Source organism: Elephas maximus, chromosome 10 (genome assembly GCF_024166365.1).
Source record: "Elephas maximus indicus isolate mEleMax1 chromosome 10, mEleMax1 primary haplotype, whole genome shotgun sequence".
Taxonomy (NCBI): domain Eukaryota; kingdom Metazoa; phylum Chordata; class Mammalia; order Proboscidea; family Elephantidae; genus Elephas; species Elephas maximus.
In genome coordinates this window covers 34,314,167-34,338,730 of record NC_064828.1, presented here as the reverse complement: position 1 = coordinate 34,338,730, position 24,564 = coordinate 34,314,167, and the positions used below count along the sequence as shown (strand labels likewise).

At 49.0% G+C, this 24,564-nt stretch overlaps 2 protein-coding genes and 1 long non-coding RNA gene across 9 annotated transcripts in view; 2 read left to right on the top strand and 1 right to left on the bottom strand.

The window, feature by feature from the left end:
* The window catches only part of C10H14orf93 (chromosome 10 C14orf93 homolog), a 22,360-nt gene extending 17,090 nt beyond the window's left edge, over positions 1 to 5,270 (top strand). For all 5 annotated transcript variants that reach the window (XM_049899589.1, XM_049899594.1, XM_049899591.1 and 2 more), the window contains 4 exons: positions 2,778 to 2,839; positions 3,059 to 3,162; positions 3,894 to 4,006; positions 4,288 to 5,270. In XM_049899589.1, the coding sequence (XP_049755546.1) occupies positions 2,778 to 2,839; positions 3,059 to 3,162; positions 3,894 to 4,006; positions 4,288 to 4,707 (699 nt within the window). In that variant the 3' untranslated portion in view covers positions 4,708 to 5,270. The remainder of the gene's footprint in view (positions 1 to 2,777; positions 2,840 to 3,058; positions 3,163 to 3,893; positions 4,007 to 4,287) is intronic.
* Positions 1,368 to 10,198, bottom strand: LOC126084788 (uncharacterized). The gene is made up of 3 exons (XR_007519067.1): positions 10,116 to 10,198; positions 4,283 to 4,341; positions 1,368 to 3,155 (listed from the first exon to the last, which is right to left on the bottom strand). It is a non-coding gene; the product is annotated as an uncharacterized LOC126084788 (long non-coding RNA).
* Positions 9,109 to 24,564, top strand: part of AJUBA (ajuba LIM protein) — a 25,121-nt gene continuing 9,665 nt past the window's right edge. Inside the window, exons 1-8 of one of the 3 annotated variants that reach the window (XM_049899586.1) lie at positions 9,109 to 10,470; positions 13,522 to 13,623; positions 15,356 to 15,423; positions 15,546 to 15,608; positions 16,342 to 16,472; positions 16,556 to 16,607; positions 17,316 to 17,384; positions 18,780 to 24,019. In XM_049899586.1, coding sequence (XP_049755543.1) covers positions 9,435 to 10,470; positions 13,522 to 13,623; positions 15,356 to 15,423; positions 15,546 to 15,608; positions 16,342 to 16,472; positions 16,556 to 16,607; positions 17,316 to 17,384; positions 18,780 to 18,905 — 1,647 coding nt within the window. In that variant the 5' untranslated portion in view covers positions 9,109 to 9,434 and the 3' untranslated portion in view covers positions 18,906 to 24,019. Of the gene's footprint in view, positions 10,471 to 13,521; positions 13,624 to 14,185; positions 14,585 to 15,355; positions 15,424 to 15,545; positions 15,609 to 16,341; positions 16,473 to 16,555; positions 16,608 to 17,315; positions 17,385 to 18,779; positions 24,031 to 24,564 lie in introns of those variants that run through there. The other 2 variants (XM_049899587.1, XM_049899588.1) reach the window with 2 other exon arrangements.

Sequence of the window (24,564 nt, the reverse complement as noted above, 5' to 3'; positions counted from 1 at the left end):
TTTGTCTTTGTCTTCTGAAATATTTTCCACGTGTATTTCCCTCAGGTTGAAGCATGTGGCATTGGGCCCAGGACCCCAGCAGAGGTTATGCCAGCTTCATTTTCCTCTTAAGACCTCAGTTTTACATTGAGGGATTCTTTTTTTCCATGGGAAAACACCATTCATAATCAGTATCGATTTGTTTCTAGTTTTCATTTTGCATTTTGGTTATGTTCCCGATGTCTCCTCACTTACCAAGGACTGAGATGGGTATAGATTCTCTGTCATGGATTTCTGGCCCAAGATAGCCACTCCACTCTTGTTGCCAGTAGTAGAAATGGAGGCATATAACTAGAAATGCATTTCAAGGGATTTCCCAAAACTCCATAATGTTTCAATCATGAATATACATGCGTAAATTATACTTTGCATGAAGTCAGGATTTTCAGAGTCAATCACTTCCATTCCACCCCTGCCTATTGCCTCCCGAGAGAGGAGCAGTGTGAGACCTGGCTTTTTTCTGCCCTTTAATGAGCTTGGTGGAACTGGGAACCGACTGAGGAGAACAGCATGCTCGCTCATCATGCTCTCTATGATAGTACTTGATGAGGATCTAGAGGGCCAGCCAGGGAATTTTGTTGACCATCACAGAAGAAGGTTTAAAATGTCCTTGTGGGCTCAGCAGCCAGACTGTGACTTTGCAGGTGGGGAGGAACAGTCACAGAACTTCACTATTACAATCTTTAGCTCTGGGAAGGAATCAGAGTGGCATCTCTCCAATGTGCTGGGGCGGCTGTGGATTGTTGCTAGGGATCCTGTGAACCAAAAGGACCGAACCAAAACTCTTAATTCCTTGGAATGCTGTAGACCCAAGCTATTCCTGGGAAAATGTGTTTATTTTTAGCTCACCAAGGAGGTAGGTGAGCTGGCACCCTTTACAGTCTTCACACTTAGTATTGTCTAGAATATTATCCCTTTCCACTTCAAGCCTGGTTTGATTTTTATCAGCTGATCCCTTCTAAGCCACTAGAGTTGGAAGCTATGCAATGCCCCCCCCCTTTTGCAGCTCTTCCAAATTCTTTCTGAAGTATTCATCTATCCCTTGTAATTCCTTAAATTTGGACTTCTAAGAGGTAAAATAACTATATCAACTATGAAGCAAGTATAATAACAGTATAGTGAAGACCCCAGCCATAATGAGTTGACAGTACTTCCCTAACCTGATATGGTCAGTCAGTCATAGAGGTAGAAGCTTAAATTGGGGATTTCTGACTATGGAGTTGAAGCCCTTAAATCAGGATATGAACCCATCAAGATGGAACCGTGTAACTTCCACCAACTGAGAGAGCTTGGAATGAAAATATAATCAGAAATAACAAAGCTAAATTTAATAGAAGGAATATAAAACCCTGCATTAAAATTTAACAAATCAGTTGCAGAATGACAGAGATAGCAATTCGTGCGAAAAGTGTCTGAGGACTTGGGTTGACTACAAGCTCATGATGAATGAACCCTGTGGCATTGTGCATGGGTGTGGGGTTGCTAGGAAAGGTAACACCATCTTGGGTTTCATTCCTAGAAGTACAGTGTTCCACTGAGGGAGGTAATGGTCTCTTTGGCCAGCTCTCATTTGATGGGTTAGATTCAGCTCCAGGTGCTACTCTGTAAGAGGGACACTAGCAAAGCAGAGAGCCTCATAGTTTGATGAGGAGTCTGTCTGGAAACTATGTCACAAGGAATGCCTGAAGGACTTGAGGTCCTTTAGATAAGAGAAGACTTAGGGAGTACACGAAAGCTATCTTTGAATATTTCAGGTGCTATTATAGGCAAAAAAAAACAAACAAAAAAACCTGGTGCTATCAAGTCGATTCCGACTCAGAGAGACCCGAAAGGACAGAGTAGGACTGCCCCATAGGCTTTCCAAGGAGCGCCTGGTGGATTTGAACTGCTGACCTTCTGGTTGGTAGCCGTAGCTCTTAACCACTATGCCATCAGGGATTCCATTACAGGCAAAACTGGGGTCATATTCTGGGGCATCTAAAGCAAAATTTTTTAACTATTAGAGATGTTCAGGAGTAGAATAAGCCGCTTCAAAAAGTGGTGAGAACCCATCACTAGAGTTGTATAAGCAAAAGACGGCCTGTTTGATAATGTGAAAGGGAGGTTGGATGATAGAGTTTTCAAGGTCCTTTCCAAAGCACACTTCTGTTATTTTAGGTCTGAGTTTTTCAGACCATATTGTGTATACCCCTGGGATTTGTGGTCATGTGCAAGGCAATATATAAAGCCATGGATAAACCTGGGACATATTCCTGGATCATCAATTTTACTAGAAAATTTTGGAAGACATTTTTATATTAAAAGAAATATAGATGTATTTTGAAGAAAATCTAAAAATTTTGCAAGAATGGGGGCTTCAAGAAACGCCCACTTGTGTTAGTAGCCCTGGTGTGTATTTACACTCTCCTGCCATTAGGGGTATGTCCCTGGAAATGTTTGAGACCTTCTGCTCTAGTGATCCCGTTCACCAGGAGCAGAATTATGGCCAGGGATGATCCTGGAATCTTGACACAAATTAAATGAAAAGAGGGAAGAAGGGCTCCATTATGAATACTAATTTGGATAAGTATTTCTGGCCGTCTGGCTAAGGAAAGGCATCTACAAGAATGGTACCCAGACTGTGAGAAGGATTCAGGCAGAGAACTACATAGGGACAATGCTTTTTAACCCTACAGACTTGAGCGGGTTTTCATAATATCCACTCCTGGCTTAATTCCTGTTTTTTTTTTTTTTCCTAGAAAATGGTTCACAATGTGCATAACCATATCACCAATGACAAGAGATTCAATGGGTCTGAAAGGTACGGTCCTCTAGAGGGAAAGTAGTTCACAAGGAACTTTGCTAAGGGGACGGAAGAGGAATGGTGCAATCCAACCATGAAGCTAGGGCTTTGATCTCACCATTGTCCCTTGTATCCTGTCTTGGGCCATGGAGGAATTTACACTAAGTTGATTAGTGCTGGGTATCTCTGTCTGGCTCTTAAAAAGCGGACTGCCATACGTTCTTCTTTTTGTGGCAGCATCAAGTCCTCCTGGAATATTTCAGTAGTGAAGTTCCTTCTGGAAAAGCTCAAGCAGGAACTGGTGACCAGTCCTCACAATTACACTGATAAGGAGCTGAAAGGTAAGAAAAAAACAAGTTAACTTCCATCCCATCCTTTCTGCCCTCCTCCCTCCACCATGTTCTTGGTCAGAGGAGAAAAAGCATAATGGAGATGATTTAGGTGGTTTTGAAAATAGTGGACTTCAAGTTATTATTATTTTTGGCTATTCTTTTCACCGACAGTATTCACAGAATTAGTCCTAACTGCCTTTTTCTGTCCCTTCTCAGTCTGAAATGAGAATGGACAAAGGAGCCATCATGAATTATATTTATGCAGGGCCTGAATCTGAGGCATTATGAAAAAGAAATCAGAAGCCAGGCCTGCCCTTTTGTCCCTAAATGTTATGTCCTAGGTTTTCTACTTTCCTTGCTCTCTTCTGTTATGTGTCTGTAGCTAACCCTGAAGCATCATGAACTGGAAAGCTTCTGCTAAAAAAGTACCCATAATCTGCTATCGGCAGAGTAGCGAGGGGAGTAGACTTAATGGGGGGAATACAGAAACAATTGGAGTTGTCTTTTATCAGTGGGAGATACGAGAAGAGTTAGTGTTGGAGATGGAGGTGGGAAAAGAGAGTTGAACCAAAGAGGGGTGAATAGGTGCTGATGGGAATGCCAAGAAAGCCCAGCTTCTAGACAGTGATTCTCAACCTCTCATTCAGTAGTGTTAAGGCAGAAAAAAGGGCTGAGGACCACTGCTGTAGAGGAGCCTGCTTTTTGCCCCTTTGCTCCTCCTCCTCTTCTCTCCACCCCAGGAGCCTGTGTGGCCTATTTCCTCACTAAGAGGCGTGAGTACCGCAACTCCCTGAACCCCTTTAAAGGCCTGAAGGAGAAAGAGGACAAGAAACTTCGAAGTCGCCGATACCGGGTAGGAGGTTTCTAGGCCATCCTTTCAAGATGTTAAATTCTAAACCCTAATAAGCCACAGTGGGAAGGGCCAGAGGACATGGCATTTGAGGGTAGGATTGAGAGCTAGGATTATAGATAAATAGAAGAAAAGGAGGCTGAGCCAGTTCTAAGATTTGATTTGGGGACTGGGTTCCATCAAGCACAGATTATAACAGCTTTCCTCCCCATCAAAATGTTTTCCCCAAATCTAAGCCATAGTCTGTTTCTCTTCCTAATCTCTGTCCTGGGCTCCTACCGTAGCTTTTCGCCAACCGATCCAGTATCATGAGGCATTTTGGACCTGAGGACCAACACCTGTGGAAGGATGTGACAGAAGAGCTGATGTCAGATGAAGAGGACAGTCTTAATGAGCCAGGTGTCTGGGTGGCCCGCCCTCCTCGTTTCCGGGCCCAGCGCCTCACAGAGCTCTGCTATCACCTGGATGCTAACTCTAAGCATGGCACCAAAGCCAACCGCGTGTATGGGCCTCCCTCAGACAGACTGCCTTCTGCTGAGGTGCAGCTCCTCCCACCAGAACTTTACAATCCCAACTTCCAAGAAGAGGAAGATGAGGGAGGTGATGAGAATGGACCTGTCTCCCCATCTTTTGACCAACCCCACAAAACCTTCTGCCCAGACTTGAATTCATTCATTGAAATCAAGGTGGAAAAGGATGAATGAAATCTATAGCGAGAATGAACTCTGACTTCTGCCACACCCCATGTCCCAGAAATGGGTGGCCATGGGTCTTCCTAGAATAAGGAGATACCCTCTGCAGTCTGAGAAAGTAAATTTACCTCTCTTCTTAACACAGTCCCCACTGGAAGTGGAAGCTTGCAGCTCTAGCAGGATAAAAGAACTTAATATAGAAAGGGGGAAAGCCCCCTACTGTGAATGGCAAGACAGAAGATGCTTATTCCTAAGCCTGAAATGAGGAAAGGAGGAGGATGGGTCTAAGAAACATGAGGCCTTCTTGATACATGCCCCGGTTTCTGAGTTTCTTTTTTGGGTTCACCCTCAGCTCTAGGGGAAGCAGCCCTGGTTGTACCTTATTTCCCCATGACTGCTGGTCTTGCTCTGCAGTGGAAGAACAGGACCAGCCCAGGGTAATACTGCCATCTGGTGGGCAGTTTCAGTCATGGGCCAAATTGTTTTAAGCAGGAGAAAGAACATGGGTTCCATTCTTATTTGGGAATTGGGATTTAGATATAATAAGGCACTGTTTATTGAATTATACAAGGCAAATCTTTTTTTTTTTTTTAGTTTTTATTGTGCTTTAAGTGAAAATTTACAAATCAAGTCAGTCTCTCATACAAAAATTTATATACACCTTGCTATATACTCCTAATTGCTCTCCCCCTAATGAGACAGCCCCGCTCTCTCCCTCCACTCTTTTCGTGTCCATTCCATCAGCTTCTGACCCCCTCTGCCCTCTCATCTCCCCTGCGGATAGGAGATGCCAACATAGTCTCAAGTGTCTACTTGATCCAAGAAGCTCATTCTTCACCAGCATGTTTTTCTATCCCATTGTCCGTTCCAATCCTTGTCTGAAGAGTACAAGGCAAATCTTATTATTCCCATCTTATAGATTAGGAAATTAAGAGTTTTCATGTCTCACAGCAGCTGCTTCCCCACTGTATGATTAAGCAGTATATACAGCTTTATAGCTATTTCTTACTCCTATCAAGCCAAACTATATTTTGGAGAAAGTGTGTGTGTGTGTGTGTGTGTGTGTGTGTGTGTGTGAGAGAGAGAGAGAAGCACAGACTTTATGCATCTTGAATGGACTGAGAAGTAAAAACGGCTTTCTATTCATTTCATTCAATCATCCAACATAGATTGGTTACTAGGTATGAAGCACTGTGCTAGGCGCTCCTGATACACTGTTGATGAGATGGTGATCACAGATTTTATTGTCTAGTCGGGAAGCTAGGCATTACGTAGGCAATGAAATGAGCTGTGATGAGGGTAATGATAGCGGAGTACAGGGTGCAAGGAAAGCACACAGAGGGCTATCTGACCTACTCTTGTGGCCAGAAAAAGCTTTTCAGAGGGAGTCATGTTTAAACTGATTCCTGAAAGATGGGGATGAGTTAGCTAGGGGAAGGGAAGGGGAGGCCAAGAGAGTATGCCAGACATAAGGATCAGTAGGCACACAGCCCAGAGACAAGAGCAAGCACAGAAAAAGTCCAATACTGCCAGATAGTCTGGGGAGGGGTGATTTAGAGAGACCTTGTAAACCATCGTAAGGAGTATAGACTTCAGCTGAAGGGCAGTGAGAAATCATTGAAAGATTTTAAGTCAGGAAATGAGATGATCAGTTTTGTGGTTTAGAACAATCACTTGACCTCAGGGTGTAAGAATGGATTGGAGGGAACAAGCGTCAGCAGGGAGACTTTTGTAGTAGTTCAGGAGAGAAAAGATGGTGCCCTGACATATGTAGTGGTGATGGGGAGAGGACAGGTTTGAAAGATGTTTAGGAAGCAAAACTGATGTGACTTGTTGACTGCTTGGATTTGAGCACTAAGGGAGAGGGAGGAAACAGGCTGGTGCTCATGTTTCTGGCTTAAGGAGCTAAGTGGTTAATGGTGCCATCTACTCTGGGAATGTAGGAGGAGGAGTCAGTTTCATGGAGACAGGGAAGATGAGCTCATTTTAGGGCATGGGGTGCCTTTGAGACAACCCAAGTGGAGATGCTGGTAGTCAGTTGAGTTTATAAAACTGAAAGTCTGGGCTAAAGAGAGGGATTTGGGAGTTATCCATACAGAGATGGTAACTGGAGATGGAGAAGAGGGCCTGTGGGGCCCTCAGGTCGGTTCAGACTGCAAACAGCTGCCCCAAGGTCGTGAGCATTTTGGAGTCCTACATATTAGTGCACCCCTCTTCCCCTTCACTTGTCCTGGCTTCCTGTTATTCCCCAAAAACAAGTTGCTGATCTCAAATGTGCCCACTGCTGACCCCACCAACTCCTGGATGGGCCTCCTTTAATGCATTCTCAACTTTTCTTAGAACTTATACTCCCATCCTTACCCCTAAAGGATCAAAGCTTCCAAATATCAGAGGCTGTGTAGATCTTTTGGATGTTAAGTAATTGGGAGAAACAATCCAGGTCCCTTCCTACCCACTTCCTTCCCTCAAAACACTTGGGAGACCAGAAAGGAGGGACAGCCTTAGGGTCCTGAGGATGTCGCTCACTGCACTTTCTGGAGCCAACCTGCTAGCTCCTCTCCATTACTAATGCTTTCAGTCCTCCCTGCGGCCAGTGTGACAGTAAACTCTCCTCAGGATTAGAGAAAAGCTGAAGGCTTGACTAGGGAAATGGAGAGGCTGCTTCTCAAGAGAGATGGGGTCAAGGAGACAATGCAACTAGGACAAAGAAGCCAAATAGTGCCAAACTAATTTCCCAAAGGATATCAGCCTCCTTTCCTTCCCTTCCCCATTCAATAAGGATACACTAAGATTATAAAAAACACCTAAATGTGGACATGAAAAAAATAAGCATGATTTGTTTGCATATAGTTTTCATATTCATTTAAAGAGTTCTTTTCCTTCTTGTTCTAATTCCTCCACCCCTTGTCCCTGATGAGCTACTCTGGGCAAAATAAGTTGATTGATATTTAATTCAGTATGTTCAGCCTCAGCCATGCTTATTCTTGATCCCTCTAGTAGGGCAAATATCAGCCTCTTTTTCTTTTCCACTCTGATCATTTTCACTTGCTATTTCCTCTAAATGACATTTCTTTTGTTCCTCTTCAATTAATAGTTACTCTTTATCACCAGCCTCCTGTGGGCCAGCCAAGAGGGAAGCGTTTGCTAGCTCTAATACTAGACCTATCTTTGTCCAAACCATAAAAACCAACGCCTTTGGTGTGGAGTGGATTCTGAAGCATAGTGAGCCTACAGGACAGAGTAGAAGTGCCCCACAGGGTTTCCAAGGAGTAGCTGGTAGATTCAAACTACTGACCTTTTAGTTAGTAGCCAGACACTTAACCACTGCACCACCAGGGCTCCCTCTATCCCTGTCAGACCAAATCCATTGCAAGCGAGTTGATTCCAACTCATAGCAACCTTACAGGACAGAGTAGGAACTGCCCCATATGAGCGGCTGGAGGACTCGAACTGCCGACCTTTTGGTTAGCAGCTATATCTCTTAACTGGCTCTTAACCACGGAGCCACTAGGGCTCCTATATCCCTGTTAAAAAAAAAAAAAAAAATCCCTGTAGTCACCTGAAATATTTGCTAAAAATCTCATTTCCCAACACCAGGGGGTGTCTGTCTATTCCTCTGTCCCACTCAGAAGGTGAGCGATTAGTGCCAAACCTTTTCCTTACGCTTTTTTCGTTTCATACTAAATCGCGCTCTCAACACCGTCATGGGAGCTTTGGGTTCAGAAAGTGATGTCTTTTTATTGCAGTCTATCTGCTTGTCTCTCGTTCCCTCTGGATTTACATGTTTGTCTTTTTCTTAGTCTATCCATCCTTCGATCTCTGAACCAGCCACGCTCTCGTTTGCTCTCACCCTCCCTTTCCTTCGCTCTCTTCCACCACCTCTCTATCTGGGCTTCCTTGCTTTTCAGCACTATCTTTAGGCCCGCATCTCTGAGCCTCATTTTGTATTTTTTTTCCCGTGTCTTCCTCTTTACGTCTCTCTCCTTGTCTCACCACTTCTGTGTCAGTCTCTCTCCATCTCGCCCACAGTCCTCGCACTAGGAACAAAGTCACGGTGTTTGCGCAGAACAAGCCTTCCATCCCCTGTACCAAACTGCGACAATCCATCGTGTACCTCCGCGCATTCCAACTACAAAGAGTTCCCTGCCCCGACACACACAGTCCTCTCTGTTTCAATACTTGAGTGAGGTAGAAGTAGCTGCCCCAACTGCCCCCGCCTCTTCACGCCTCCAGTCGGCAGGTCTCCACCTCCGAGACAGCAGCGGCACCACCCCCTATTCCCCACACCAGAGATCCCTGCGCAGTCCGCCCCCCATCCCGCTCTGCGCTCCGCCCTTCCCGGAAAGTAGATCCGGCCAGGCAGACAAAAGTTTGGGAGAGAAGTTCAGTCCGTGCCGAGTGTGAGAGCGAGGGGGGCGGGGGCCGGGGCCCGGGCCGGGGCCGGGGAGTGGGGCGACCGGGCGAACCGACGCGTGAACAGATAGACCGGCGGACGGGACAGCCGCGGCCGTAGGCCTTTCCAGCCCCGCTAAACCCCTGATGCGCGGGAGGACGCAGCCCCTCTCGCTGGGGGATGCTGCAGGATTCCTGGCGCCGGGCATCCTGGCCGCCCGCTAAGCCCCTGTGCCCGCCCTGTGTCCCTGGGGAGCCAGAGTCCGGCCGCAGGGGAAGAGAAGCGGCCACTGAAACGCTGCAGGGTGCCGGGCGGGGAGGGGGCTGGAGGCCCCAGACCCGAGGGCATGGAGCGGTTAGGGGAGAAAGCCAGTCGCCTGCTGGAGAAGTTAAGACTCTCGGACTCCGGCAGCGCCAAGTTCGGCCGCAGAAAGGGTGAATCTAGCCGGTCCGGGTCCGATGGGACCCCCGGGCCGAGTAAGGGGCGACAGAGTGGGTTGGGGGGATCTAGGAAATCCGGGCCCCGAGGAGCTACTGGGGGACCTGGGGATGAGCCGTTGGAGCCGACCCGAGAGCAAGGCCCCCTGGACGCTGAGCGGAACCCGCGCGGCTCCTTTGAGGCGCAGCGCTACGAAGGCGCCTTTCCCGGGGGGCCGCCCCCTACCCGGGCCTTGCCTCTACCTCAGTCACTGACCCCCGACTTTCGGCTGGAGACCACGGCCCCGGCCCTGAGCCCCCGCTCCAGCTTCGCCAGTAGCTCGGCCAGCGATGCGAGCAAGCCGTCCAGCCCCCGGGGCAGCCTGCTGCTGGACGGGGCAGGGGCTGGCGGAGCCGGAGGTAGCCGGCCCTGCAGTAATCGTACCAGCGGCATCAGCATGGGCTACGACCAGCGCCATGGGAGCCCTCTGCCCGTCGGGTCGTGCCTGTTTGGCCCGCCCCTGGCTGGGGCACCAGCAGGCTATTCCTCCGGAGGGGTCCCCTCCGCCTACCCGGAGCTGCACGCCGCCCTGGACCTACTGTGCGCTCACCGGTCCGCGGGGTTCGGCTGCCAGGAAAGCCGCCACTCGTATCCCCCGGCACTGGGCAGCCCCGGAGCTCTCGCTGGGGCTGGAGTGGGCGCGCAGGGGCCCTTGGAGAGACGCGGGGCGCAACCTGGACGACACTCGGTGACCGGCTACGGAGACTGCGCCGCGGGCGCCCGCTACCAAGATGAGCTAACAGCGTTGCTGCGCCTGGCGGTGGGCACGGGTGGGCGAGACGCCGGCGCCCGAGGGGAACCCTCGGGGATTGAGCCGTCGGGTCCCGAGGAGCCGCCGGTTCCGTTTGCTCCGGAGGCCGCCCGGGCCCGGATGCGGGAGCAGGAGGCCAGGGAGGACTACTTCGGTGAGTGAGAGAGAAGAGAAATGGTTAGGGATGGGAAGGGACCCTTCCGCATTCGGTTCCCCAGTGCCCCGACGGCCGAAATTGCCGGCCCCCGGGGGTCGAAGGCGGAGACGCGTAGCTAGAAAAGAGGCAAGAAGGGGCAGAGCGTTTTCTCGAACTTCCCACGGGGCTTCAAATGGACCTGGGCTCCTCGTTCCTGCTAAACTCAAACCCCCTGATTATCTCGTGAGTCCTGGTTTCCCAAGCAGTGGAGCCTCGGGTTTTCGCGGTAGGAGGCCTCGTAGGGAGGGGACCCAGTGGGGCAGTGAGAGCATCCCCCATCTTGCTCCCCCCTTCACGGTGGTGCCCCTGTAGGCTCCTGCTTGCGGCGCCCCCACCCGGCCCAGGCTCCACCCGCAGGAATTCGGGGAATGCGCGGGTTGGGGGGCGGGGCGGGCGGGCCGCGTGCTTGCCGGCTCCTGCCCGGGCGCTCCAGGTGCCCCGGGCGGGGCGGGCTGTGGCGGCGCTGCGCGGCGTGGGGCTTGGGGCGGGGGGGCGGCGGGGACTTTCTCGCACGCGCGGAGCCGTGGCCGTTGTCGGGGAAATGGAGCTTGGGCAGGAGGATGGAGCGCCCTGGGGCGAGAAATGGGGCCACAAATGTTGCCCCGCCCCCGTCCTGATGGCTCGGTGTGTTCGTGGTTATTTAAGGCAAGGGGACCCGGTAGTGCCAGCTTTTATTTTCCTTATCCTCCGGAAGTCAGGGCAGAAGCCATGACCGCTGGGACACTATTATCTCTGACTGAGTAACGACCCTGTGTAACTGCCAGGAATAACCTGGCCTTGAGTTCTGGCTATAACCTGCTCAGAACTCAGGCTAGAAGTCGCCCCTTTCTTCCTGCTGCTGTTAAGGAAACCTGGTCGCTATCCCGCTTCCCTACTGGGTTATTTTCAACAAGTATTGGTTATATGTCTCAGTGGAGCCCTGGTGGCGCAGTGGTTAAGAGCGCGGCTGCTAACAGAAACGTTGGTAGTTAAATCCACCGGCTGCTTCTTGTCCTATAGAGTCTGCTTTGAGCCTGAATCGACTTGATGGCAACGGGTTTGGATGGGGGATATGGGGTCTTGAATGATCTTTTGACGAAAACACACAGACACCACTGCACTGTATAAAGAAATGCTAATCTGATCGTGGTAGGAAGTAGAGAAGGAATTTGAAAGCACACCCCTAGGGCTGTGGTCTCTTAGTTTTCCAGACAGTCCCTTCCCACCTTTTTTCTCAACCACCCATGTCCCTGCCCTGGACCCCAATGTTCTAGAATTCTATGGCTAAAAATGTGAATGGAGAGAGAATCAACCTGGGAAGATGGAATGGGGGGAAGTTCAGAGGTAACAAGGCTGCAGGTTGGAAGGGCCCTGCCTAGGTCAGTTCCAACCCCCCCCAAGGGCCCCCACCCCTTTCCCCCACCCCCAACCTTAGGGAGAAAGGAAAGCCCAGAACAGATATGCTAAATCACTTTGGTCAAGGGAGACTGAGAGACAAGGGCCCTCTTAGTAATTTACTTTTGAGACCCAGGAGAAGTGGCTTTTAGTGAAAAAAAGTCTCTTTGACTAAACCAAAGAGGAATACAGCAACTCGGAGTGCAGTCAGATGACAAGAAGAACCTAGGTGTGGATGTGCTGGGTTAGGGGAGGTGAGGCGGGCATGCCTGAGCTGTTTCTCCTTGTCTTCTCATAATGTCCAAGGCTTCCCAAAGAGATGGCTGTACAGGGTCCCCTGGCTTGACAGTCCTGTGGCAGATCTCCCCTGGAGAGGCTACATTTTGAACCCAGAGGTGGGGGCCTCTTTTCCCTGGAGGCCAGGTTGTTTCCTCTGACAGAGCGCCTGCAGACCCCTGTGTCTCTAGCCCCGCCCCCCCCACAGAGCCCTTACAGACCCCTGTGTCTACCCCCAGTCTGACTGTATGTACCCTCCTATTCCTGCCCCTAGTAGGGGCCCTCTTCCTTGGCTACAGCCTTGCCCAGCTGCCAGAGGGTGGGAGCAGGACAGGCCTGGGCCCATCAGTTACTGCAGCTGCTGCACGGGCTCCCGAGCCCCTGGGCAAAGACTGGGATGGGCCTCAACAGGCAGGGAGTGTGGCAGTGTGCCGAGGGGGGAGATGGGGTGGGGTGAGGCGGGCCCGGATCTGCTCCCCAAAGACAGGCCCTAGCCCTCACTCATGGGCCTGGAATTGGGGAGTGGAGGGAGGAAGGAACACACCCAGGAAAGGCGGGTGCCAGAGCCAGGTGTATGTATTTTATGGGGGGGATATCCAGGAAGAGCAGCCCAGCTCTGTGCCCTTGCTATGGTGGAAGGTGTCAGGGAAGCCTTAGGCGTTCTGCCACCCTTCCTCTCCCCTCGTTCTCCCTATGCAACCCTCATCCCTAGAGCGCATCCTGCATTCTCAGCCACCTACCCACAGGAGCCAGGCTCATATGGTTCCCTCTGCACAGGGCCCTTTGCTAAGCCATATCCTTCCTTTCCATCTTTAGATGCTTGGAAGTAGGGAGCAAGAGAAATCAGTATGTAGCTAAATAATAGTTCATTTTACAGATGGGGAAACTGAGGTCCCAGAGAGGCCTTCTGGCCCTAGCCAGCTTTCCCCAGAAGTTTTCTTGAGCCTGCTTGTGGACTGGCATCCAGGCTGGCATCTCTGACCACTTTTCCTACACAGTGCAACAGGGGTCATACTTGGCCTTTTTTCTAACAAAAAAATATAAGCATCTAAAAGGCAGGGACCATATCTTTGACTTTCTCCAATTTCCCACAGTATTAAGCATTGTGCTAGGCACAAAGTAGATGCTCGGAATTATGTTGATCAATCAGTAAAAAAAAGTATGGATTCTCTGTCTAGCTAAGATCTTGTTGCATGCCATTTCTTGCTGCCTGCTGTTCCCAGAAGTAATCATCCTTCCCCTAGGCGAGGCTGTCTCTGCTGGTCCTCTGGCACACTCCAGAAAGAGAAACCCTGGTTTTATTCTGGACGGGAGCTGGGGAGTGGGGTGCGATGCTGACAACTTTTCCTGTCCCCTCAGGCACATGTATCAAGTGCAACAAAGGCATCTATGGGCAGAGCAATGCCTGCCAGGCCCTGGACAGCCTCTACCACACCCAGTGCTTTGTCTGCTGTTCGTGCGGTAAGTGTAGCCCACCAGGCCTTCTGGACCAGAGCTGAGGCCTCAAGCACCCCTACCCCACACACATGCACACCTATTCACAAGTGCTTAGGGAAGCAGGAGGAGGACTTGTGTCTTTTCATTGGCTCACTGACGGCAGCTGTTGGGTCCCCACCATACGTGCGGACAACCACAGCTGCCTCACCTACTCCCTCACTTCCCCAGCCTGCGTTCTACCTGGCTTTCCCCTCCCCCCGCAGCCGGTCTGTTTTCTGGAGTCTCCCTCTTTTTCCCCTGCTCCTTTAGTTTATCTTCCTTCTCTTCTGTCTTCCTTTCCTCTGTTCGGTCTCTTTCCTCCCCTCTGGGCTCTCCCTCTTTCTTCTGCCTCCCTGCTTGCCCAGCCTGGACTCCCGCCCGGCCTTCTGGTTCCTCCTTGGTGGGGTTTGGTCTTGGGCAGCCGAGTTGCCTGGGGCGACAGTGAAAGACAGGAATGTGGGAAGGGCGGGGGTGGGCTGGGGGAGTGGGGAGCCGTGGGGGGCGGAGAGGGGGGTTTTCTCTTGGCTGGTCAGAGTTCAGCCACCTCACTAGAGTGCAGGCCACCGGGCCATGCCAAGGTGATGACATCACGCTGCAGGAATGCCCGCTGTTAGCTCAGGAGGCCCGCTTGGGGTGGGGGTGCTCCCAGCGGCCTTAACTCCTCCGCCCCTCCCTCTGCACCCCTCCCCACGGCTTGCCCATTCTGATTCCTTTGCTAAACCTTTAATCTTCTATCTCTGCCTGTCTGACTCCAGCACTCAGCGTTTCTCTTGCTTCTCCAGCCTCTGCTTGGTTCTCTTTAGTCTCATCTCTCTGTCCTTCTGTTTATAGGGCCTATTCTGGATGTGTCTCTCATTCCCTCTCTCTCCTTCCCTGTGTCTCATGTGTTTCTAAGTCAGCTTTTATAAACTGCTGAGCAGAGCTGGAAGTGGAGAGGTGGTGGAGGGTGAGTGACAGTGGGGAACTTGCCCGCTACCTGCCCTGCTCTCTGTCCTTCCCCCTCTCTGACAATTTAGACACCCCAGAGCAGCTCCTGGGTGTCTATCACATAAGGGAGTGGTCCTGCCTTACCTGTGTACAGAGGACCTTGGAGACAGAAGGTCTCTCTTAGCTTGGAAAAGCAGCCTGGTGCAGCAGGAAAGGGGACTGGCTTCGTTCCCAAACAAAGCACTTTGTCCCCAGCAGTAACTCTAGTATCTCCTGACCTCTGTGGAGCCTATCCCTGGAGGGAGGGAGGGAGACAGGGCTGAGAGGCAGATAGCCAGTGTGAGCAAAGATGGTCCTAGGTTGAAAGGTCCCAGAGGGCAAGGCCTGTGACAGTGCGATTCTCTGTATGCAGATTATGTGGCATCTTGTTCGTAAGCTTCTTTACCATGTACTCCGGTGCATGGTCGGCTTTGCTTCCCCAGGTAGCTCCCCATATACTGGGTACTGGAGAGGAAGGCACTCCCTTCGGGGAGGGTCATGGAAAACTGTTGAGGAGGCAGGGGCTCGAGGAGCAGTGAGCGAGGAGAGAAGTTGGCTGGAATAAGGCCAAAGCAAATTGAACTTGCATCAGATGGGATTCTGTGTGGCAAGATAGGACAGACAGCAGTTAGGAGGAAAAACATTAAAAAGTCCAGATTTAAATACACCATGTGGCATCCGGGAGGGGTGACCCCAGAGTGGGGGAAGCCAGCCCCTCGATAGGCTTGAGCCCTTTCTCTGCTGCTTCTAGGGCGAACTTTGCGCTGCAAGGCCTTCTACAGCGTCAATGGCTCTGTGTACTGTGAGGAAGATTATCTGGTGAGTGAGGGGTCCCTCAGGCTCCTACACTGGAAATGACTTCTTGGTGACATACCAGGGGTCCACCCATCAGGGCATTCACAGCTTGGTAACGTCCTCCCTTTGTCTTTTCCGTCTCCCAGTTTTCAGGGTTTCAGGAGGCAGCTGAGAAGTGCTGTGTCTGTGGTCACTTGATTTTGGAGAAGGTGAGGAAAGTGACTTTACCTGGACTGTGTGAGGCTGAGGGCCAAGGGTGGGAGTCAGGGCTAAATGGTCACTGAGAGAAGGTGGGGGGCCGAAACCTATCACCAGATGAATCACTTTCATCCCGTTCCTCCCCAGAGCAGCTGTTGACAGTGGTTTCCTTTTGCCTGTGGAATCAAATCTGGGCTCCTAATCCTGCCATCCCAAACTTCCATGACCTGGCTCCTCCCTAATTCTGCAGGCACAGTCATGCCCTCCAGTCTGAGCTAGGAGTGAGGGGTCTTCTGCTCTTGGCTGGAACTCGGTTGGAATTCAGTTTTCTTTTCTGTAAAAAGGAGGGATTAGATTAGATCAGTGGTTCTTAACCCTGAAAGCCTGCAGATCACCTGGGAAGAACTAAAAAAATGCCAGTGCCTGGGTCGCCTCATCAGAGATTGTGATTGACTAGGCCAGGGGGTGGGGGGCATGCAGACACTGATGTTTTCTAAAAGCTTCCCAAGCGATTCTAATGTCCAGCCTGGGTTGAGAAGCACTGGGCTTGGATGCTCTCAAAGACCTTTTTCAGAGTGTCTGCCTCCATTTTAAGATTCCTGATCCCCTCAAACTACATAACGTTGTTTTGGGAGGATGGCAGGGACCAGATGAGGTTGGTGGTAGCAGCAGGGAACATAACAGGCAGCTGGAGAGCCGGGCCTGGGGGCGAGAGACTGATTCTCTTCCTGCCCCCCGAGCCAGATCCTGCAGGCAATGGGGAAGTCCTATCATCCAGGCTGCTTCCGATGCATCGTTTGCAACAAGTGCCTGGATGGCATCCCCTTCACAGTGGACTTCTCCAACCAGGTGTACTGTGTCACCGACTACCACAAGTGAGTCCATCCCTTGGGGTGCAGTGTGGGGCTGGGCCCAGGGAGTCCTCGGTCTCAGCTCACCTCTTCCCTTTCTTTTTCAGAAATTATGCCCCCAAGTGTGCAGCCTGCGGCCAGCCCATCCTCCCCCCCGAGGTCAGTATGTCTGGGTTCTCCTGCAGGGCAGCCAGCACTGCTGCCTCTGGGGAGGGGACAGGGACATGCCGCTTGGCTTTCTGCGGGAAGCGGTGGTGCTGAGGAATGCACTCTGGGAAGATTCCCGTGTGACTCTGCCCTCGGGTCACCACTCTGACCCTAACATCCGGGCCTGGACATGTCTGACAGCTTCACTGGGCTCAGGCTCCATCTCTTCTATCCTAGTCCAGAGGAGGAAACTTACTTTGAGGTCAGGGTCACCAGATCCCAGATGTAAGGGCTAGAAAAAGGTGGGACGAATCCTCAGGGCTGGTGGGGTGGGGTCAGAAATGATCTAAACTGTGTGTGCAACGGGGTACCCAGGGAGAGAAGCCACATGCCAACGAGGAACCAGAACCTATTGTAGCTCCTCGCCCCCAGCTTAGCCTGCTTTATTGTGCTGCCTGCCCCTCTCCATTCCCTCTGCTTGCCCCACAGCTGGGAGCGGTAGGTAAGGCCAGGCCCCTGTACAGGGAAATCAGGTGCCAGGTGGGGGCATGCCCTGCTAGAGCTGTGCCAGGGAGGGAAGGGGAAAGTTGTTTTTGAAGGCCATCTCAAAGCTATCAGTGGTTGCAGAGAGGCTGTGTGATCTTCCCACTGGGGAGGAGTGGGGCCTATATAAGGGGTTGTTATGCTGCTCACATCCCCACGGGGGTCTGTCTGTTTCAGGGCTGTGAGGACATCCTGAGGGTGATATCCATGGACAGAGATTACCATTTTGAGTGCTACCACTGTGAGGTGAGCATTAGGGGCCAGGGCTGCTAGAGGAGAATTGGAATAGGGGTTGTTGTTATTAGGTGCCATCAAATCAGTTCCGACTCACAGCAGCCCTGTATACAACATAACAAAACACTGTCTGGCTCTGCACCATCCTCACAATCCTTGTTATGTTTGAGCCCATTGTTGCAGCCACTGTGTCAATTCATCTTTTTCACTGACCCTCTACTTTAATCAAGCATGATGTCCTTCTCCAGTTACTGGTCCCTCCTGACAACATGTCCAAAGTACGTAAGACAGTCTCACCATCCTTGCTTCTAAGGAGCATTTTGGCTCTACTTCTTCCATGACAGATGTGTTCGTTCTTTTGGCGGTCCGTGGTATATCCAATACTCTTTGCCAACACCATAATTCAAAGGTGTCAATTCTTCTTTGGTCTTTTTTATTCCTTGTCCAGGTTTCATGTGCATATAAAGTGATGGAAAATACTATGGCTTGGGTCAGGCGCACCTTAGTCCTCAAGGTGATGTCTTTGCTTTTTTTTTTTTTTTAACACTTATAAAGAGTTCTTTTGCAGAAGATTTGTCTGATGCAACACATTGATTTTTTGACTGCCGCTTACATGGGTGTTGATTGTTGGGTCCAAGTGAAATCAGGAAAAGTGTGCACGCATTAGGGTTGACAACTTCAGCCTTTTCTTTGCTTATCACGATGTTGCTTTATTGGTCCAGTTGTGAAGATTTTTGTTTTACGTTGTGGTGTAATCCATACTGTAGGCGGTGTTCTTTGATTTTCATCAGTAAGTTCTTCAAGTCCTCTTCATTTTCATTAAGCAAGGTTGTGTCATCTGTATATCGCACGTTGTTAATGAGTCTTTCTCCATTCCTGATACCGAGGTCTTCATATAGTCCAGCTTCTTGGATTATTTGCTCAGCACACAGATTGAATACAACCCTGGCACACACACACTTTTACTGATTTTAAACCAATGAAATTGGGGAGGGGAAAGGAAAAAGTTGAGTCCTAGAATAGCCATGGGAGAGGTGTAAGGCATGAAAAATCAGGAAGGGTTCAGACGTCGCCAATCCCTTTCTCGTCCTCCAGCCACTGTTCTGGTTCTAGTTGTTTAGTCCTTTCTGAATTTAGCTTCCCCAGAGTCAAGACTCCTTAAGGCTGGGGACTCCTGGTAACTGCTGGAAATGGTGTCTGGCTCATTATTGCTGCTGCAGCAGCGACACCTGGTGTTCAGCTGAGGTATTTTCTCAGGTTTCTCCTGGAGTCCATCCCTTCTACCACACACTCCACAGACTTTCTTCCAGCAATTAGGAATCTGGCGTTGAGCAGGGCAGACTCCCAGGATGTCCTCCGTGTCCAGGGTGCCTGGGCTGGGGTGAACTAGGTGTTCTCCTTCCCTAGGATTGCCGGATGCAGCTGAGTGACGAGGAAGGCTGCTGCTGCTTCCCTCTGGATGGGCACTTGCTCTGCCACGGCTGTCACATGCAGCGGCTCAGCGCCCGGCAGCCCCCTACCAACCATATCTGAACTGCAGCCACCGCCGCTGCCATTTCTACCATTGACAGACTCCTCTGGCCAGTGGACCCCGCAGGCAAGCCGAGGCAAGGAATGCAGTCTGCCAGCCTGGGAGAAGAGTCCTCTGGGAGGGCCCTAGGGTCAGAGACCCAAAGATTATGACATTCCAAATGGATTGTGGAGACAGAGCCTTCCCATTGCCGGTGGGGATGACTGGCCTTCTCCCCAGATGTGCAGCCTGTGCTGTAGCTTACCCTTAGGCACACACAGGCGAGGAGTTCCAGTACTTTCTGAAGGTCTCATTCTAATCTATGTTTCTAGTATGTGTTTGTGTATAAGTCAGTGTTCTGGCTCTGAATTACAAGAAAGGAGAGAGGACATCATGGGAGCTCCTCCTTTGTACTCCCCACGTAGTGTCAGATACAGGATCAGCTGGGTTTCTACCACAGCATCTTATCTCTGCATCTGGATGAAGAGATGGAAACTCTGGACCTTTTTAATGAGTAACTTGTTGGCCTTGTTCTCTCTAAGGAGTAGGGGAGCTCCTCACCTCTCTGTGGGAATGGGAACCAGACCTGGGTGGGTCTGCTGCGTGTATTGCCTGTTTCTCAGGGACTTACATGGGCCTGGGGGAGGCGAGGTGGGTGCCTATACTTGGTTCCTCTTCTCTTCAGCTGGGGGAGGTAATAAGTGGGCCTCTGTGGGTGTGCAGCTTGCTGGGTGGGACATCCAGGGAGCTTCAGGCTAGCCATACTCTTGTGCACATGCCTGAGCCCTGCAGCCCAGTATATATGCACATGGTACATTCACTCTCACACACATGCACACTCACACACACTCACGCTCCTTCTGAGGTCACTGTCACACTTGGTTCCCTGGCTGGGCTCACCCCTCCAGACCTCCCACCTCTCAGAAGGGCCCCAGGATTCTATCTATCGCAGCCCCAAACCTCTGGGGTTCTGGGGAGCCAGAGGGAGCAAACCACTTTGATTTAATTCTAGTCAGTTTGGTTCACACTAGTCCACCTAAAGCTAGATCTCTTAAAACCAGTTCACTGAAAACGTGTTTGCTTAATGCTGAGTTCACTTAGTGACCGGTTTGCCAGCAGCTCTGTCCCCTTTTGGGTGTTTTTATATCCATTTAGGTGTCCTGTTCTTCTGTCATGCTTTGGGTATTTCAAGGTTTTGTATCTATTCTGAGTTATTATAAATTTATCAAATTTGCAGCACCTTGTAAATGATGAGATTGCTTCTTACCTGTATATATGTCTTTTTTCTGTTATCTACTTTTCAAATACTTTTTTTAAAAAAAGCTTAAAGTTTCTAGCAATAAATATAATTGGAACAGACATTTTGTGTTATCATTTTGTTTCTTAATTCAATATACCTTTACAGCCTTGGGAAATGCAATGAAGCTCAATATAGTTTTGATGCTTCAGCCTAATTTCCACGTTCCTGCTATTAAAATGCCACAATATTCTAAACAAGCAAATAGGCATGTAGCATATTCAGTTAACTAAACAATTAAAGGTTATGCAGACAACAATAAAAAGTAAAAAGGTGAATCTGCTAAGTCCTTTGAAATGCTGCAGATTTGATAAATATTTATAATTGGCTCAAGGCAAATTGGTTTTAGGCAAATTTATCCAGTAATCTCTGATCCTTAGTCTTCATTCTCTGCCACTTAGAGTTTCCTACCAGGAATGATGAGGACAGAAATTGTACATTTGGGGTTCAGTCTAAGATGACTTGGCCAGCCAACCTAGGGATTGCATAGAAGAGCTCTCTGAGTGAGAGTAAATATGGAGGCCCTGAGTTCAGAGCCTTACAGCTGAGTGCCAGAGGGGGGAAATGTGCTTTTTTTGGAGAGATGTTCTGAAACTGGATTACTTGCTGTACAGCTGGGATTGCTTCTTCTGAGTTATTGTTATTAAATACATGAATACAAAGCGTCTGTGACTGGGACCTCCTCTCTCCAGGCTGCTCTTGCCCAGGCAGCCCAGAGGAAATCAGCAGCTTTATATACAAACCGTCACTTTCATCTTTTTACTCTTGGACATCTTGTCCACTGTGTCACTCTGCTCCTTTGTTTCTTACTCTGATCTTGGCCTTCCATCTGTTCCTGACCTGACTGGCTCATTCCTTTCTAGGTGTCTGCTGATCTCTTCCACCCCTGGGGCTCCCCAAGACTCTGTTGTTGCCACTGGGGCTACTCTCTCTCTTCCTTCTGAGGAAAAACAAGTGATAACATCTGACAAGGACGGGCCCAGGGAAGGGCAGGCTGTGGCAGAAGAGCCTCCTAGCCACCCCACGTCACCACTGGCAGGCTCCCAAGTGTACTCTCAATCTCAAGAGCGTCCCTTCTTCCTGTTTGCTAGGAGATTGCTCATCCTTAATAGTTCTAGCTTAACATTTACAGTTGATGGCAAAAGATTTATGGGATGCTGCTAAGGATACAGCAGAAGGTAGACCTTGTTGGCCAACTTGCCACCTGATTTTCATTAACAAGTGATAGCCATGAAATGGGGAAAAGGGAAGAATGGAAGAATTATGGGATCCATTTTGGGTCTCTTTAGAAGACAGTCTCAGGACAGGGGTCAGACTTTAGGAGCAGACTTCAGCTATTTGCTCTCGCCAGCCCCATGCCCTGCAGGCTCTATATGTAGTTTATCAAGAACAAGACTGGTGATGGTTCTCTCTCTACCTTACTCCTTGGAGACTTGGCTGTCTCACCACCACCACCTGGAGCTCTCAAGCCCTCAGGGAAATGGGTAAGATTCCATTTACATTCAGACTGAAACTGCCCTAGGTCAAGGAGAGAGAGAGAAAGAGAGCTATTTTCAGGCACATAAAGCCAGTTGGATGAAGTCCTTGAAATTATACCTATAAAGAAGGGTATGAAAAGAGGGAAGAGAGACCGATAGGACTGAGATAAAAGAATTGGAAGAAAAAAAAAAAAAGGTGAGCTAAGAGGTTTTTGTTTTCTACAAACACTCATATCCCAGAGCTGGCCTAGGGTCATTCAGACCCCTTATGGTGAGGCTCCATGGCAAGGGTCTCACCAACCCCACTCAGCCCTAGTTGTCTGACTTTGGAAATACTGAGCAAATTGTTTCTAGGACATACAGGTTAAAGCAGTCTAACTGTAGGAGAGTCACTGGAGGCAAATCCTGCCCACTGTGGGTGTTACTCTACCTAAGCTTGACCTTCCTTGGAAAGGACAGTGCTGACTCATGTGATGGGAGCCCAGTGCCATCCAAGCAGGGAGGGATGATGCGTCACAAATACCTACAAAAAGGTGCTAGTTACGCTTGTATCCTAGAAGGTTAGAGCCAAGCTGGGAGCAATCTTAGCAATTACTTAACCGAGTCACCTCATTTTACTGAATGAAGAAATGGAAGCTCAGAGTGATGAAGTGTCACACAGCTGGATACTAGAAATTTAAAACAAAATGACTTCCAGCTTTCTAAGATTAGTAAGTTATTCCCCCACACCCCCCACCGCCACCCCATCACAGGAACCCCAGAGCAATACTGTGAAGGTTTACTTGTCAGCATGAAGAAGGTAAGCATTTCACTATGACAGACAGGGAAAGTTTTAGAGGGAAAGCTAGGGAACACAAGAGACAAGAATGAAAACTTTTGGTTCATACAAGTGTTTTTTTTTTTTAGATAATAAGAATTGGCAGAGGCCAAAGTACCTTTAAAAGCACATTAGCAGAAGCAAAAGAATGATACTGCAGTAGAGTCCCTGCCCTTGAGGAGGTCACAGTCTAGCCAGGGAGACAAATAGACACATAAAATGCCTTGAGAAGATTACAAGAAACATGTCAACGATTGCACAGTAATTGAGTGTTAGAACCAAAGACCTAATGCCACAGGGTACAGAACAATGACACAGGTGAGACAGTTGGCTTCGATTGAGGGTCACAAGTGGTGGCTCACAGATTAAATCCTGCGCCCAGATGCATTGGATTTGGTCCACTGGGAGTTAGTATTTGTGATATTAATTAGAAACTCCAGTTGAGGAGAGAAAGATCTTGACCAAAAAACACCAGCTAATAAATGTAGACAGAATGATAGAATTGGAAAACAGCATTTTGTGAACTTGAATAAAATTGATTCAGGCAAAGATTACTAATTGGCCTTAAAACCATAGGTGAAATGGCTGATGAAGATTTGGACAGTCATATAGTGCTAACTGGAGCCCTGGTGAGCAATGGTTAAGAGCTACGGCTGCTAACCAAAAAGTCAGCAGTTTGAATTCACCAGCCGTTCCTTGGAAACCCTATGGGGCAGTTTTACTCTGTCCTGTAGGGTCACTATGAGTCGGGAATAGACTCGACAGCAATGAGCTTTTTTTTTTTTTTATAGTGCCGCATAATACCTTACCGTTGCTTCTTGAGGCCAGAAATGTAACTGTATGTTGGAGGGGTCCCCACCTATATCCTGGAATCACTTATGGTGGATCATTTCTGGTGCGACGCAAGTACATAACCCAACCTAGTATATGTATGCCCCCTGCCGCCCAAAAGAAGTCTATCCCCGGTATTTCCAGTTTACAGGAAATACTAGGGATAGAGGAACAAACTAAATGACACTAGGAGGAAGCAACCAGACAAATCTAGGAGGTGAGGCTTTCTGCAGGCAACTGGCCAGGTCCCTTCAGCAAGTGAGTATGATTTAAAAAAGAATAAAAAAAGTCAAAACTGTTAAAGAGGAACATAAGGGACATAATAACTAAAAACAAAGCATAGTCCTGGCTTCCTTATTGGTTTGGATAAATTGCTGTAAAGAAATTTGGGAGTAAAGTGGAACAAATTGGATATGCTTGAATATGAGAGGATCAGATGAGATGACAGTTACTAAGAAGGAAAGCTTAAGCTCATTAACTTATAAAAAAAGGTAACAAAACCATGTATACAGAGTGATCACATTTTAAATATACATATATTCATGGAAAAAAAAGATCTGAATATGCATTTAAGGTGTTCCAGTGGTGATCTTTGAGTGGTGAGAATATGCTTTGTGGTTGTTGGCCTACATTTTCTGTTTTTATACAATGTATGTGTACTACCTCCATGATAATAAAAAGCTATTAGAAATAAAGTTACTGATTGCCAACACTTACGGTTCAGGAGATTTCACATAAAAATCTGGATATTGTATGCAAAGACCTGAGTTTCTACAGTTTTTTGAATAATCAGATCTGCCACCCAGGGTTTCCTTCGCTGCATGGCAGTGATAGGTTGGAACTGAATGGTGGCTGCCCCGTTATTCCCTGCATTCCCTCCTGAGTTGGTCAGAGTTGCCTGTGCCCTTCACACATCGCTTACCTACCTGGCCCTTGCCTGAATTTTGGTCAGAAAACCCTGATTTGGATGATCCTGATGGGCTCCCCCTACCCCATAGAGCTTTCCATTACTAATCGTTTGAAGGAGCCCATAAATTAGTTTTTGAAATGCTGCTCAAGAACAGCAACCATTCCAGAATTGTCTGTGCCTGAGATTGTAAGGCAGCCTTCACTTCAGGGAAACTCAAATGTGATACTTAATCTATTTAGCTACTGTGGTTGCATAATGTAAATTAGTTTAGCAAAACTTCTCTTCAGTAAATGCAATACAGAAAGTATACTAAATTGCTAACTTCCTCAAGGTTTTGCTTTTTTTTTTT